At 40.8% G+C, this 16181-nt stretch overlaps 1 protein-coding gene across 4 annotated transcripts in view; it reads right to left on the reverse strand.

Annotated features, from left to right (window-relative positions):
• LOC124158017 overlaps positions 1-16181 on the reverse strand; it is a 740388-nt gene that overhangs the window by 475645 nt on the left and 248562 nt on the right. For 3 of the 4 annotated variants that reach the window (XM_046533161.1, XM_046533162.1, XM_046533160.1), the window contains one exon: positions 6394-7421. In XM_046533161.1, coding sequence (XP_046389117.1) covers positions 6394-6502 — 109 coding nt within the window. In that variant the 5' untranslated portion in view covers positions 6503-7421. Of the gene's footprint in view, positions 1-6393; positions 7422-8236; positions 8335-16181 lie in introns of those variants that run through there. The other variant, XM_046533163.1, reaches the window with a different exon arrangement.

Here is a 16181-nt window from a genome sequence, read left to right on the forward strand (position 1 = left end):
TGAGGTTAACAAAATATGAATTAAATGCCGCTAGACTTGTTAACATTCGCTTGATGCAGTTATGCATAACTGTGGATGGCGCATTCTCTCCATTATACTGCGGTCTTTCAGCCGTGAAAATATAAAAAAAGGGATGAATTGAGCTGAAATGAAGCACTCATTTCACTGCATAAATCATTGATTCACTAATATTGTCGGGGGTGAGTTGGCACGGTCCGTAATTGCGAAACAACGGAGTGGTCACGTGAAAATGTGAACAAAATTTGCTTCAGAGCAGTCATAAAAATCCGTCAGCTTTCAATTGACGACTGTATTACGTCAATTGCGGCTCCGTTTTTTTCTTAAATGCACTTTTGTTTCCGTGATTCATAATTGTGGATAAATATTTCATTTCCTCGTTAGGAGTCCGGGATAAGTAATTTAATGTTGGGGCGTTGGAGGCGTGAACGCATGCATGTGAGCGTTTAGAGCTTGTGTCCTCATTTGGAAGCCGTAATCTCGTAGAGCTGCCTCGCTCGCGCTCGTTGCGTGGCAATGGGTCTTTTTTTGAAATTGATTATGCCCGGTGGTGAATTGGAAATCAGAAACCATTGATGCTTAGTTCGGGATAATGAAAACTTTTATTTCGGCTAATTAATTTGGAAAATCAATCAGAGATCGTAGTAGTAGAGAATTAACCGAATTCATGAACCAAAATTAGGAGCGCAATTTAATTATCTCTAGAACATAATTTTAGGTAGCTGCCTGTTTACGCACGTAAAATGTACTTGGCCTTTTTGCAATATGATTGTTTTTGTTAGCAGTATGATGGTTCACAGATATTTGCTCTCCGTAAATTATTTGTATTGATATATTTGTCAATTTTATATTCATTATTAAATGAAACAAAATTAATCAAATTTCCATGAAAATCTCCCCTTAAACGCTGTTTTAGCAATCGCAGTTAAGGATCCACACATTCGAACTGGTTCAATCGTAATGCTTGTCTGCTTTAAGAAAAAATGCAGACTCCTGCTATAAATTGAAAAAAATTTCGACGAAAACAGTGATGCAAGATAGTTGTAAGCATATATGCTATGTGAGCCTAGTATCTCCCTGCAAAAATTTATAATATTGCGAACTATTTTGGACTGAAATCAAAACATCAATCATTAAACATAAGGGACATTTTCATGCTGGAATGAAGGAGAAAATGTTGTTGTAATAATATTGTTTTGAGTTATCTGCATTCTATTTTTTTCTTATTTACCTCTTTTGTTGCTAAATATTTTTCTAATACTAATAGCACTTTTAATTAGCAATTCTTATGGAAATTTGGAATACTGGGAATAATTTGTTAAAACAGAAGTTCTCTTGGGGTACGTTTCATGGTTGTGATCCCCTAACAATTTTTCTCTCTCATCTCAACGTTAAATAGCTTTAATTAACAAACTAACTATAATTCAGTTAGGGCATCCAATCTGGTATGCATGTTGTTTCAGGTTCATCTTTGTCTTCCATTGTTTTCAGCTCCAGGTTTTTCATTCATTTTTCACCATCATCGGCTGGATTACCCAACACAAATCCCCGTACACTGCGGACTGCGATTTTTAAAAATTTTTTTTGCGCGATTGTCCATTGTTTCTCCATCCCAGCTCGCGATTCGCTTCTGATTTCCTTTTGTTAATCATTTCGTGAAGTTTTCTTTTCATGCATCGCTGCCGCTTCAATAAGCCTAATTAATTACAATGTAATTATTTTGTAAACCAGTAAAGTAGCTTTGTCTGCCCCCAAATTGAGTGCCGTACTTCGTGATGGCTTAATGGCGGGATTTGGAGAATTCAGCTGCACCCGTTAATTCCTGGTCTTACTGCCTAGGTGGCCATCGCATCTAATAAAAATCTTTTATTTGGGTTTATTCAAATTCATCCTTGGATATCATCTCATAAGATCAATGTGTTGACCGAGAATATCAGCTTCATACATTTTTTTACCTAATATACCTTATTGACATGAATTGAATGCAAATATTATTAAGTTATCTGACAATTACATTACGAATATTCGTCTGAAAGTATATGTCTAACTTTTACATTCTCTTCGCACTTTCGACAGTTTTCATACTTTTCATACATACGAAGACATATTTGCCACTTTGCATGGCTATATGGGCGTTATTTTCGTGGGATATAAATAAGTAAATAAATAAAGATGTAAATATATGCATAAACTTTTCTCGGGATTCCACGCGGGTGAGATTTTGTAAAAAAAACATGAATATTGAAAACTGTCAATTTCACACAGCTAGATTGGTTCGGTTTCATTACTCCCTTGTCATTATCAGAAGAAAATATTCGGAAGTACCTACGAGTAGTACCTTGATTTTTGACACGCGGCATACGATGGTGAGTTTTTGAGTTTGAAACCCAGGGATAATTCATTCAACATGCGCCGAAGTTTTCGATGCATTCAATTAGGTAGTTCTACATATTTAACTCTCAAACAGTAGAAGGTATTTTCATAGTGCTCATTCGTATTGTCTTAGAAAATGTGCGTGGTTGTTTGTTTATCTGCCAATAAAAACGTCGTATATGAATTATGGAATGATTTAGGGATTGTGTGATTTTAATGGTTGAGTGCTCTGTTGGACTCTACTGGTACCCTACTTTTAAACTATCTCTTTAATGTGAGTGGAATTTTCATTACATCATTCGTTCGATGGGAAACTCTTCCGACAGCATTCTATATTTCCTTATCTTCTGGGCCCGGTCTAAGGTCTTCTTTGGCGTCTGTGGTGCCTAATCGAACGAAAGAACGACGCCTACATTTCCATCTCAGACCAACAAAATGACTGTGAGAAGAAAATAGTCAAATCAAAAGCACATTGATTCAACGGTGAAAAATGTTTTCTTCTTCAGATTTTGACCATTTGCCGTCGAGAATTTCTGTGAGCGAGCGTGGATCAGTGAGCAATGACCTTAACACGGGTCATAAATTTCGATTTTAAGGGCATTTGAGTGAAGGGGATTAAGCGGAACGTGGCAATGCTTCAGTTATTATGGATTTCAGCGTTTAAAGCTCGAAGATAGATGGTAAGGTTTCAGCCGTTGGTATGGTATCCAAGTCCTTCTCGTATGAATTGCAGGTAAAGTTTGTGTGGGGGAGTTTTTTTTTACTAATTCTGGACCCCCTGGGGAGTGTTGAGATAGAACAGCCCCTTTTGTCAAATGGTGTCTCACAATTCTGGTAAGGGTTTAGTGTGTAGGGAGGAATATTTGAAAATATTATGTAAGTGGACGCTCATTATCCGTCCCATAATTGAAACATTATACCAGCAAACATTGGTTCTTTTCTCTACACGTCAATTATGAGTTTTCACAGCCATGGATTATCTGCTTCATGATTTTTGCTAGAAATTCATTGACCATTATATTAACTATTTGACCGATTGGGTTTTTCTTTTTAATAGGAAAATCCTCCAAAATCGTTGGCACATTAATGGCTGATGCTAAGTTTCGCTATTTAGAGGGCCCTTTCTGTTTCTATGGTGGTGAGGTGTTTACCCTGACCCTCCCTTCCAACCCTATCCCTATCCCAGAGGTATCGTCGGGCTCCTATCGCGGCGGCGCCTCTTTCCTTGTTCCTTCCCATCCAAACCCCTCCCAGGGAGCGCGGGCGTATAAGTCTCGGACGTGGTTCCCGGCCACGGTGCGTTGTAACCCTCAGAGAACCCACCTTGGGTCCTGATTCTCTGACCATTATATTGATTGCAAAGTGATTCAGGAGCATATATTTGCTTTCAATTCGGGCACTTAGAAAACTGCAAACCTTCAGTAACGTAAGGTGGCTTAGCTACGATGTGGCAGCTGAGACCTTATGGGCGTTCAAGAATTAAAACTTGGAAAGTGAAAATGAGTTATAATCCTTGCTCATCAGGGAAATGATTACCATGAGCGTGTAAAGTACCCGTATATTTAGAAAATATTGCATATAGCGAGTTGGATGCATTGGAACCAATGGGAGAGCCAGTCTTATTGCAACAATTAGGATGGCCACCACTGTCAGATCTTCGTTCAAATATTACAATTCATATTTTAATGAATTGGCTGGTTGCAATAATTGCGGAAGATATCGGGAATATTTGTTCTAAGTTAGCGGTAACGACTATCATAAACTCAAGGAATAAGATACGAGAAAAGAGGGGGTAAAAATAATTAAATCTTCCCGAGAACGATTGAAAACTGCGACAGATTTCACCACGACTAACTGGTCATATCTTGGGCAATTTGTTGATTTCTTAATGCGGGATAACCGAATAATATTCCTAGTGTATCAAGGAGGCCGATAGATTCGAGAGGTGGATCGTAGCCTTTCTCGCATGCCCTTAGTTTGTGACGCTTGTAGCCTTAGATCTGAAATATGTTATTGTGGAATGAATGGTACATGCTTCGTGACAGCTAAAGTATATATGTTCACATGCCATTGTGCATATGGGCCATTGTGCCTAAGTAGCTTAATGCATTCTGGGGAGAGATACCCCCTGCCAAACACCGTAGTGGTGGCTTGCAGATTATCATGTGGATATAGACGTGCACCAATTTGCTAATCCTATTCAGGTGCCTTCTAGAAACTACCTACCCCACTGATCACATAGCTATCCAATATCAGTCAATCCCACTAACGAGAAGTTTGGCCATAAATCGGGTTTTGTTGACCCACTGCCTGGGCTGCATTTGAACTGTCGAAGCGTGTGTCTTTTTCAAGTTTTACAATACCCTGGAGAAGAGAATTTAGTGGACATACATTTATAATATCGTCTATACACTTAATGGATAGAGATAATCTAGTTCTTGAAATGGAAGTTTTATGAACGAATGTTTACATAACCCAGCATACCTCTAGATTTGCCCGACGTACAGCAACACCCGGTTACAAATATGCTTCTTCCACACGGGTATTAAATTACGTGAGGTTTACGTTTTTATTCCCATAAAACACTTTTAAAATAGAGCAGCGCGCTTTGGAATTTGGGGAAAAGGAAGTCTCCCTGAATTTGTCTTCACGTAAATCTTTTTGAAAGCAGTAGGTTGAGTCTAACTCACTCACATTCTAGTTAGCTCTCTCTCGTTTTTCCATATGTCTACACTGTACGCTAATTCTGTCTTTTAGGTACTCGAAAGACTGAGAGGCAATATTTTCAGCGATTGAAAGGCGAGAATTATGTGATTGTTTGGTCCTTTAATGAGAGAATGCTTGAGGAGGGACTCATATTCATCCGAATAATTTATCAACGTTACCAAATGGGCGTCTAGTTAGTTATTTTATTTCTTTATTTATTACCAAACCACCAAAAAAAGCACAAATTATTGGCCTTTTGCATCGGGGTTTTCAACAAACTTAACAATTATGCCTGCGCGAAGAACGATTTACAAACGGTAGAGCGTTTAGAAGAGGCAAGGAGCATTGTAAATAGTCATAAACTCGCAAAATGCGTGTTTAAATAGTGACCATGTTAGTGGTGATGGTAAAAAATATTTAACCATCATTATCTATATTTTTTCAGCATCGTTTTTACGGTATCCGAGCCATCGGCGATGCTACGATGTAAATTATTTTGTCCAGCAGTTTTTTCGCTATAAACATCCGCCCTTTATGATCATGGTGATAAATTGTTCTCTCACGTCTCTCGCTAAGTACGTGACTCATCTCCTCCCTCGGTAGGTATAAAACGGCTTCCAGAGAACATAGAGCTATCTTCCACCCCACATCTATTACAGCGTTATCATAATTTTGCGGTAATTGCCAATTTCTTTCACGGATGTTGCTCCGGAGAGTATGAAAAGGAGGCTTGCTTTTCCGCAAGTTTTTGAAAAACAAGTGCTTCTTTCCTTCAGAAAATATACATTATCGGTCTCATGCGACAGGATAAAATCCTTCAGCAAGAAAGAAGTGCGATTAATTTTCTTTGTAATGAGTTAGGGGGAAAGGCAGAGCGTAGTGTTTCATTGAGCCGTAATGGTTATTTTTCAATTTAAATACCACACTAAAATTAATGAGAAGCAAGTTGCAAATTAGACAAGGTCTACGGCGAAGACATTTATGCGTGTTGGATATTGGTTTTGGTGCTTTCAATGTCTCCCACGTCAGTTGTGAAATAATATAAAACCATAGGAGAACGTTAAGGCTCTGTAAATGTATATAGATACACCAACATGTGCATTATGATGGATATTTTTATCTACGAGAACTATCATGTCATGTTCACACTGGAATAAGGTGATCGTACGATGCTAGGAATCTTGAATACAAAATAAATTCAAAGCATTGACATGGGATCAAATTGAAAACATGGTATTAAACTCTCAGTAATTAGCATGCAATTAGAGAGTGATTGCCCATAGTGGGTTAACTCACTGTTTCCGTCCACGTATATGTGTGTCCATGACACTTGGCCCATGACTCCCTGGCAGCAGAGGAGGACCAGACAAACGGCGAATGGACACATCGCCCTCGTCGACGCCATATTCCAAAGTGTTTGCGGATACTCACAGTAGCACTGATAGGCTAAAATGGATGTGCTGGATACTTTTCCTCTGTGCAATAAATATTATAGACATTTAAAAACGAAACACTGAACTAGGTATTGGCTCCCACTCTCCACCACACTTTCCTCCAGCTTTCTGAACGATGCGATTTGAGCACTCAGTCATTTCTCCTCGCTTTGCACTCGCTGCGCCGTACTTAGACGTCATATTCCTCTTGTCTTCCTTTAAGTAGGGCCTAATTCTATGCTGGTGAGCACGAAGACTACGAAAACTCGAATAGTAATGCGTCCTTTGTTTTTTTTTCGGTTGCACTACATGGCGCTCTACTCAAGGCTTTTCGATTTTACTTCACCTCCCGCGTTATTACCACAAAATGAGAGACGGAACAGATTTTTAGTAGGTTTATCACCTTTTTCACTCACTAACACACCATTGGTTCTTGCCAAATAAGAATATTTCCACGTTCCTTCACTTTACGGAAGCACAAGTCACTGGCAGTGGAGAACGCTTTCCTGACTTTTTTTACACGTCGTCCTGCTCAAGGTTTTTCGATTAATGTTACATGTCGCGTGCGAGTTTAAAAAAAAGAGCAGTGATGGAACAACTCGGTAGTTGGCTCCTCGTCTCGCACTCGGAATCCTCTCCCACTGGTGAGAATCGCACCACGTTCCTTCACGAATAAGCAGTCGCTCGCTCCATCCGCTGAAGTGCTCGGGGGAGGGTGTTTTTGCGGATGCTGCGAGTCCGTCCTCTCTCCGCTCCGCCTCCTCCTCTCTCCTCCCTCTCCGCTGATCGTGCTTGGAATCGTCGCGCCGTCCGCTTCGAGAGGACGATGACGTCTCTGCTCCGTGGATCTCGGCTGGAATGCGACGGCACTGCCTCAGCTATTCACCCAAACTGTGGAGAGGAGAGGAAATAATGCGATAGTATTAATACAGTGCTCAGCATAGTTTCTATGATAAAATATAGACAAAAAATGGTAATTTCCATACTTGGTAATATATTACTCCCCTGCCGTGATAGGCAGTTGAGTTTTCGGTAATTTTAGGGTAATGGCTTCGGCTACACTATGCCTCGTACACTCTGTCATTTTTTTACAAATATATTGAAAATGACATATAGTGTACGAGGCATATATTGCTATAAAAATGGAGCATCACGAAACAAATAAAGTGAGCTAATGGTAAAAATTTAGACTGAATCAAAGCAGTTGTTGCCCGAATGCGAAAGTAAAAATTAACATGCCAATTATGACGACCCTCTACCAGAGGGGCTGGGGAGGCTATAACCTCCCCGTTTGGTATCAAATTTACGCTAGGTAAATGATAATTTTGCTCGTACTCGAAATACTGCTAGGAAATTACTCCTCATGCCCCCAACTAGTTCCCCCTCGGCCCAATCCTGGATCCACGGCTACCCTTTATAACAAAGAGACCTACATCATTGAAGTAAATCATCATGTAATGACAAATTCTCCTCAATATAGCTTAATTTATGCTCAAAAACTGTTACCAAACGACATTACCTAACATTACTCTGTAGGTATTTCCAGGAAAGGATCTAAAATGATTCTGTGAGTTTTGAGCACAAAATTATCGAATTCACTTCTAACCATCAATTGATCGCCTGATTATTGATTCAAAAACGAAACCTGATAAGTACCTACACATGTTTAAGGCTTTGTCGAAAAGAGATAAATATAAGCAACTTACTGAGTGAATGTTTGCGACGCGAGGTGCTACATGATCACGAGAGAGACAGATGTCGCTCCGAGCGGAGTCGAGCGCGTTCATTGCGAGTCCGCTTCGGCCGTGATCTGCCTGGGTGCGTGTGAACGTGCTTTCGCTGCAGAGCGGGGCGTGTGATTGTGTCTGCGTGCACTCGTGATGGGCTGGAATACAATGATTGGCTCCGACTTGGTTTGCGGGCGTCACCGCTCCTGCTCACCAATTGAAGATCAAGTTGCGAGGAAGTGGAGAGTTAAGGCGAGGCGAGATCGTGCGTGCGTGATTGAGGCCCTCGCCTCTTCTACATCTGCATAATACCCCGCAAGCCGCCTAAAAAGCGTGTGGCAGGAGATGTTTGGACACCAGCCTTCTACGCATAAAAATGAAGTGCTCTACGAAGTTGGGACTAGCATTTATTAAAGTCCTTTATGGTTCGGGGAAAAAACGAATTCCCATATCTATCCGTTCTGAAAAACATCTTTCGCAATTTATCGCTTCTAGCGGGCCTGGAAATATAGTGTGGCTCTAATATTATGTTCTCCGTGTCGCTCTTAAAGATATCCATTCTCAATTGTTCAATCAATCTAAGCCTAGCGCGCAGCCACCGAGTCTCCAACGGCTCCCAGCCTAATTCGCTTAATATCTGCGTAACGCTGTCTGTACACCCGTTGCACTTTTTGACGAAACGCGCAGTGCAGTCTTGCACTGCTTCTCTCAGCAATCGGGCCACTCAAAATAGGAGAAATAATTCCTAGCTGTTGTTTACCTTTGGGCGCAGTATACAGACTGTCCCACAGGTCCTCTTTCATTTTCGACCTCTTATTTTATTAACTTCGCGTCGAGCAATGTTCGTGAAAATTGGAATAAATACTTATGGGGAAAGGTCCTAAGTTTTGCTGAGTGTAAGCAAATTGTCAAAATTTTGAACTTTTGACCTCACAATTAGGGTCCAAACCAAAATTTTGAATTTGCCTTATGGGGTTTCAGTGTTAAAAGAAATCGAGATAGAAAAAAGTCTGAATTTAATTGACCAAGATGTCAATTCTTAGATTTTCGGACACGAGAAAACCGAAAACAACACTTTATTTACGAAAATATAACCGTTGGACCAGTAAGGTCACAGCGGTGGCAAAAGGAATTGCATACCAACAAAGGTATCGATCCATAGGTTTGAAAGGGTGCCCAATTCATTGGTATTGTCCAAATACCCGTTTTATCCACTCATTGATATCCAAGGCTAATGCGGAGGTCAAATGTCATAGAGTTAAACGTCGGGTCATCATAACCAACGTGTGGAACCGTAGGTTTAAAAGGGTGCCCAAGTCATTTTTGCAGTCTATGAACCCTTCACCAATTTTATTTTTCAAACGATTTTGATCGACATTGGCCAATGCAGAGAGAGGGGGGGGGGGGAGAGACTACAATCTAGACTGGACTTTATTTGGAGTAGTGCATTCTATCGCCTTAAGTTCTTCATCTTTCATTCTCCAAAGTGATAGATTGTATTGGGCCAGAACGTGCATAGGTTTCCACGTAAACTCCACTTGCATTGACGGAGGCACGTTCCATGGCGATGGAGTAATCCAACCGTGGTTCTGTCTCCTCCGCCGACTGCGATGTTGCAGCGGAGCGGTCTCCATGGCAACGCCAAGAATTGGAGACCATGCCTACCTCTGGTTTGTGTATCCCTGCTACCTTTCTTGCGACACCGATTGTTACTATTCCTAAAAATCCATCCATATGCATCAAGGACCGAGAGACGCTTCCCGTGCGCTGCATGCGGAATACTAAGTACATATTTCCACGAGATATTTTGAAACTTGCATTCGTATAGCCTTAACCTAATTTTTAAGTTCTGCAATATATGGAGAGCCTTAGTGATTAAAGATCAGCTCTGGTTGTTATCCAAGAAAAGGTTTTCTTCCTGGTGCAGTGATATCTGAATGTATTCTTCATCCGCGAACAGTACATTTCCCACTCTCGCGTTTCATAATTTTGTTTATATTCAATCATACTAATTTGGTATGTGAAATCGGTATTTTTCTAAGGCATTCTATTAGTTTCTAAATATTTTTCCCTCTCATACCCTCCGTGTTGACATGCGCTCTTAACTCCATCATGATCAATGATCAATTCCTTGTTTTATTTTTATATGCATGCATTTACATCCTTGCTGCTATTCACTTTTCTACGATCTACCTTTCAGTTGTGGAATATACAAGTGGGAAACCTCTTTATAGGACATTGTCCTCGAAAAAAGGTTGAAAGACTTCCGAGATATTGCGAATCAGAACTATAGCAATAAGAGTGCGTTCAAGTGTTACAAAGCACACAAAAGAGTCTACAGATGTCTTTGTTTACTATTGATTGTAGGGAGTGGCGCCAATGCATTCCTTGCGGTAGACGGGAAGGAAACTCATAGTGTTCTACGGAGGAAAATAGAATTGGTCGAGTAGAGCGTATTGTGAAGTATACAGAAGGACCGGGAATAATAAATATATGGCTTCACGCCGGCTAATAATAACAATATATTAATGCATAATCCAAAATTGATTATATAGTACGCTATTTCATGTAACTCTTGTGGCAATGCTAATGGGACACTTAAAAAATAATAAAAAATATAGTGTTATTCATGTAAAGCACACCTTTAAAAAATCTAAAAACCCAAAGTAAGAAAGTGGTGCTCGGAAAAAATCATTTTTTTGCGTAGAAGGGGGTCCAAAATGTGCCTGCGTGACACTTGAGCGCTCCCTCTTGACCCTCCTTCTTGGAATGACTTCTCCGAACTATTTCTCGTCCTTTTCCCGATAAGTCGCGGTCTTGAGCGTCGCTTATCATTCTGTCGTCCTGTGTTTCGCGGAAGGCAACCGACGGGCTTTTGTGATTCCATTTCGTCTTAAACGTATTGCCAGGCGAGTGGGTCGCTCCAATTCCAGTGATTTATGCGCGCGGAGGGTCCGATAATGGTCCACTGAATGGGGATAGGTGCGGGATGTCGAATGGATTTCGGAGAATATGTTGCGGGACGAGTACTATCCGTATCACCCGAGTTTGAAGACCAATGCGTCAAAGACCGGGCATTCGATTTTGATCGATAGTTCGGGTGCACAGGTCAGAAAGAACGAGTATTTACTTTGGCATCAACTAATGACCGCAGGAACTAGGAGCCTAGCAGAGAAATTTGAAGCCTTTAGCTACAACATTTATGAAGGAAATTACGATACCTCAATCTGCTTTGTTACTAAAAAGCTGTAAAGTCGGCGTGAACGTGTAGCGACCAGGAATATGCGCTCAAATTCCATTTCTTAGGCTTATCCAATTGAGTTATTATTCACAGAAATATATTTTACTTGTCATCAGTCTACGCAGAAATAAAAGAGCTCGTATAAGGCGTTCTTCGTTTTAAAATCGAATGATCGGCCGCTGAAATGTGGGGTCTCTTTCAGTCATTTTTATAATATGATTTACCCTCCTGTCTATATCCTGTGGCCGATCAAATTTAGCCAAAAATTTTCACAAGACTTCTCTCCTACTCTTCCCAGAACTTCCTCATTACGCACACGATATATTCGTTTGAAATTCATCTCTAACATTGCTTTTTGAAATCCGGCATCTTTAATTTTTTTTTCGCTGCTTACAAGCTCGTCCATGCTTCACTATCATAAAGAAGAACGTTCCAAATGTAAGACCTACCAAGTAATTTCTAAGCTTATATTTTCAGCTGTAAGAAGACTTCTCTTTTTGGAGAATGCCCTATTCGCTGGGGCTTTTCTACCACTTCCTTCTTGGTTCGTCCATTGTTAGTTGGGTTTCGGATAGCCAATTAGTTGAAGTTTCATTGAATTCATAATAATTTCATAATTATGGATATTAACTACTAACACTGTGTAGTCTATCTATATGTAGACTATTAGGGGAAGGCATCAAGCTGTTCACTGCAGTTTTGTATTGCGTGAAGGATATTATCCTTAAACAATCGACTTATTTCTATTGCGCGTGTGCAGGATGACCATGTTTCACGTTCGCTGCGGCCGCTGCCTCCGAAATGGGAGGTGAATGACAAAGATGATGTTAAAGGGGTGGATCAGAATGTAGAACCAACCTCTCCCCCCCTCCCCCCCACCATCCCTCTCCACTTGAAGAGGTGGAATGGAGGGCGCACAATTTGTCGCCATTGGAGCGTGCTATTGCTCCCTTCTGCCCGCTCCGTTGCTTGGCTACACATCTCTCTCTCTATCCAGCATCCCTCCCCTTGTCCTCCTCCCTCCCCCACACACAGACCGTTCTTTATTACGCATTTCCGGGTGGGTGAGCGACGACCTTACCCAGCCGCTCAAGTTCAAATGGCCCAACCTGACCCCCACACCACCAGCCCCTCCCCCCTCCCCAATTTTCTTCTTCCACGCACAATCCCCCCATGCATACTCTCAAATCCCCCCCCCCTCCGAAATCCACTTCAGTAAAAGTGGGAGGGGAAGGAGGTATCGCACCCATTATCATCGCTCTGCGCCCCCATTCACTCCTTCTCTTTCCCTCGTACGTCCTGGCTCAACTCAGTTCTGCTTATTCCTCTCCCGAAGGACATCCCTATATCTTTTTTATATATTTTTTGTTTTAAAGAAAGAGAACCACATACAGCATATACTTGCCATTTCATAGTGGCCAGGTAACAATACGTAAATTAGAGGACGACGACGCAATATAACGAGTAGAAAACAATAATTACATTTACAAAAGCAAAAGGACAACAAGAAACTGCAGGTACAGACTACTTCAGTGACAGATAGGATAGGGAAAGGCTTACGAAGGATTTCAATGGAAGTGCAAAGGGGTCGATGTGAGGAGGGAGTGAGTTCAACACAGAAGGAATGCGGTAGAAAAACGAACGTTTAGTGAGTGAAAGTCTAGGAATGGGCATGTGGGTTAGGGGATGAGAACGGATAGGGCGGGGTGGAACTTTAAAATTGATAAAAGAGAGCAATGCAGGGCAGTCGATGGTGGAATTGAGAATCGGCTCATTTGAGCTTTCCACCCGTCTCTTTTCCAACGTGAGCGACTTATTGAGTCTACGTTGTCGAACATAAATCCGGGGACATCTTGAGATGAGCGATACATTCCGAACTTCCACTCCTGCCGATCTAAATGCCTCCTGGCAAGGGGCGTTTTATACTCTCTGCCTTCCCACCGAACAGTATGCGAGGTTTTTCTAATGAGTTAGAATAGACGATGAATAACAAGTGCTTTCTAAAGAGAATAAATATTATATGCGCAACCAAGTTCCCGCTGTTTTTAGAAGATGACTCCAGCCATGGGCGTACCCAGCGAGGGGCAGGAGGGGGCAGCCACCCCCCCTAGAAGCAAAAAACGCTAATGTCTTTAAGAAAAATGATATTTTTTTTCAAGTAAATAATTTTAAAAACTAATTAAGAAGTGTCACAGTTTCCTTATAATGTTGATTTCATTCTTCTTTTCCATTCTTAAATCTTACCTACAACTTGAACAACCATAGTTTTGATCCTGGATACGCCCTTTACTCCAGCAGTGATTTCTGGTCGATATTAACATACTGGAAACGTCATGAACCAAGCTTCGACAAATGGCAAGCAAACCGCTATACGACAATGGTGAGTTTGCTATGGCATCATATCCTAATTGTTGCGTGAATATGTCTGAGTTTTTGCCAAGTAACCGTAATTTAAGGGTAGTGTTTATTTACTTCTTTTACCCGAAGAAATCGGTGACAGAAGCGCATTTAGAGCTCCAAAAAGTTTACGAAGATGCTGCCCAAAGTGAAACAACGTGCCATAATTGGTTCCGACGCGTCACTTCAAAGACGGTCATTTCAATGGTCAACTTAGTTGTGCACCTATTAATTATGTCGGTCGGGAAGTTCATTACTGTTTTATGAAGGTGGGTTTTTTTGTATTGGCAGTACTTGTATGCGATTTAATTAAGAATTTGAGCAGAGAAAATATATCGGAAGTAAGCAGCGTGTCATTGGCTGCTGTTTTCTGCAAGCGATGCACTTCCGCTTGTGTCTAACTGATATTAATTTCCTTAAATTATATCAAAGTTGCTTTTTTAGGGAAACTTACACTGAAAAATGTGCGACTCACACCTTCAGTACCACGTCAGTGTTCGCCATGGTATGAGTTTGCCTTGCCAATACTCCAAGCTATTTCAAAACGCATGTAATAGTTATATCAGGGAATAATTTGTATCATAAGTAGAAGATTTTAGGGAACTCGTGTTTTCATTCAATGAAAAAACTTAACGCTCAGTTTTGCTCCAAACATTGATTCCTTTGTGTCTGTCTCTATTTCTATTTTTAAATAATTCAGGAAAACATAGCATCAGTGTTTGAATTTGAAGTAATCACCTCATTTGAATTCTCAGCTCTAAATATAAATTTAAGCATTTCAAACAGTTAACTGGTTTGACCCAGCACCTCCTAGGGTACTCGAATTGTTGCTGCTCACGGGGTGGTATATAGGTGTGGATGAAGCTTAGAAACTTTGTCTAACAGTCGGAAAATTCATACTGAGTTCTCTCCCACAGCCATTACTATTATGAAATTAATATTTCCTGTTACGTTTATCCTTATTTTCGTGGTGATTTATCTTCACATGCCTCTGGTGTCATGCAGAGATCATCAATAGGCTGATGTAGACAATTATTTTCAGGCAGCTCACCTCCACCACGGGCGTTATTCATGCAAAAAAAATGAATCTTAGGCGGTGGTCTATCTTTAAGTGATCCCGAAAATCCAACTTTAAATATCCTATCAGATACAAGGGCTGTTACAAGAGCTTTCCAAAGGTTATCACTGCGCCGCATATTTCGTGCTGAAAACGTTTTACGTTGGTCTGTAACTCATCCTTAAGCCAGCTTTACACTGGTAAATTAAAATGCACGTTACCTTCTGCAAGCGACTTCCGATGTAACTTCTTTTAAATGCTGAGGTTTTCGGACTATTTCGAAGGAAATAATGCCATCAAGGGCATAGAGGTCGAAGATAATGTTCAGAACGAATATAATAATTGTAAAAAGGGATCATTTTTGTGCAGCAGCCTAATACTACCTTTACGCGAGGCACACTTCTATCGAAGGATGTAGACTTTGATACGCACTTGAGAGTTGCCCATCCAACTTACTTTAACAGGGAAGCGATTCAGCCGTGTAGTTTTTTCAAACTTGCTCCTTGAAAGGTGGTGACATTTTCAACAATTACTATCTGGATAACATTAAACTGAACCCGGAATCCGTCCACGGATCTTTGGAATCCACGGACTTCTGCGGAGACCATATAGGTTACCAGAACTTCCAGTGTATTTAGGCCTAAGATATTGCAGCTTTCTCCTCCGTAAATTTTCATGGAATCGCCTATTTAAGAGAACTTGGCGGTCTTGCGTAATGGCCCGGAAATCCAAAGGTCAGTGGATCGATTCTCGGCCCAGATGATTGTGTCGACTTGAAGGCAGTTACTTGTAAGACACGGGTCGAATATATTACTACTACGGCTTGGTCAACAAAGCTATGAATGTGCGACGAAATATTTCACGTGAAAATCACATTTAACTTGTAAATTTGTAGAATGTGTGGGGATAAAAGGAAATAATTCTCTGGGAAGTTTGTAATGTAAGGAAATTCTATTCTTTCTAATAAGGACTAATTAACATTGCTGAATCTTATTCACAGTCGCAGTAAAATGGTGATTTTTCGTATTATTGTCACGTATTGGCTTACATATTTATCTCTGAAATTTGCAAACTCAAAAATCACTTTAATATCATGAGTCTCGGCTTTCGGGCATTCCTCCGCGTTGAGTTCTGACTTCTGACCTGAAGACGCCAGCAGAATGGCTGGAGAAATTGTCATCACCTATGGACAACTCAACGCGGAAGAAAGCACAAAAGCCGAGACTCAT

This window comes from Ischnura elegans, chromosome 4 (genome assembly GCF_921293095.1).
Source record: "Ischnura elegans chromosome 4, ioIscEleg1.1, whole genome shotgun sequence".
Taxonomy (NCBI): domain Eukaryota; kingdom Metazoa; phylum Arthropoda; class Insecta; order Odonata; family Coenagrionidae; genus Ischnura; species Ischnura elegans.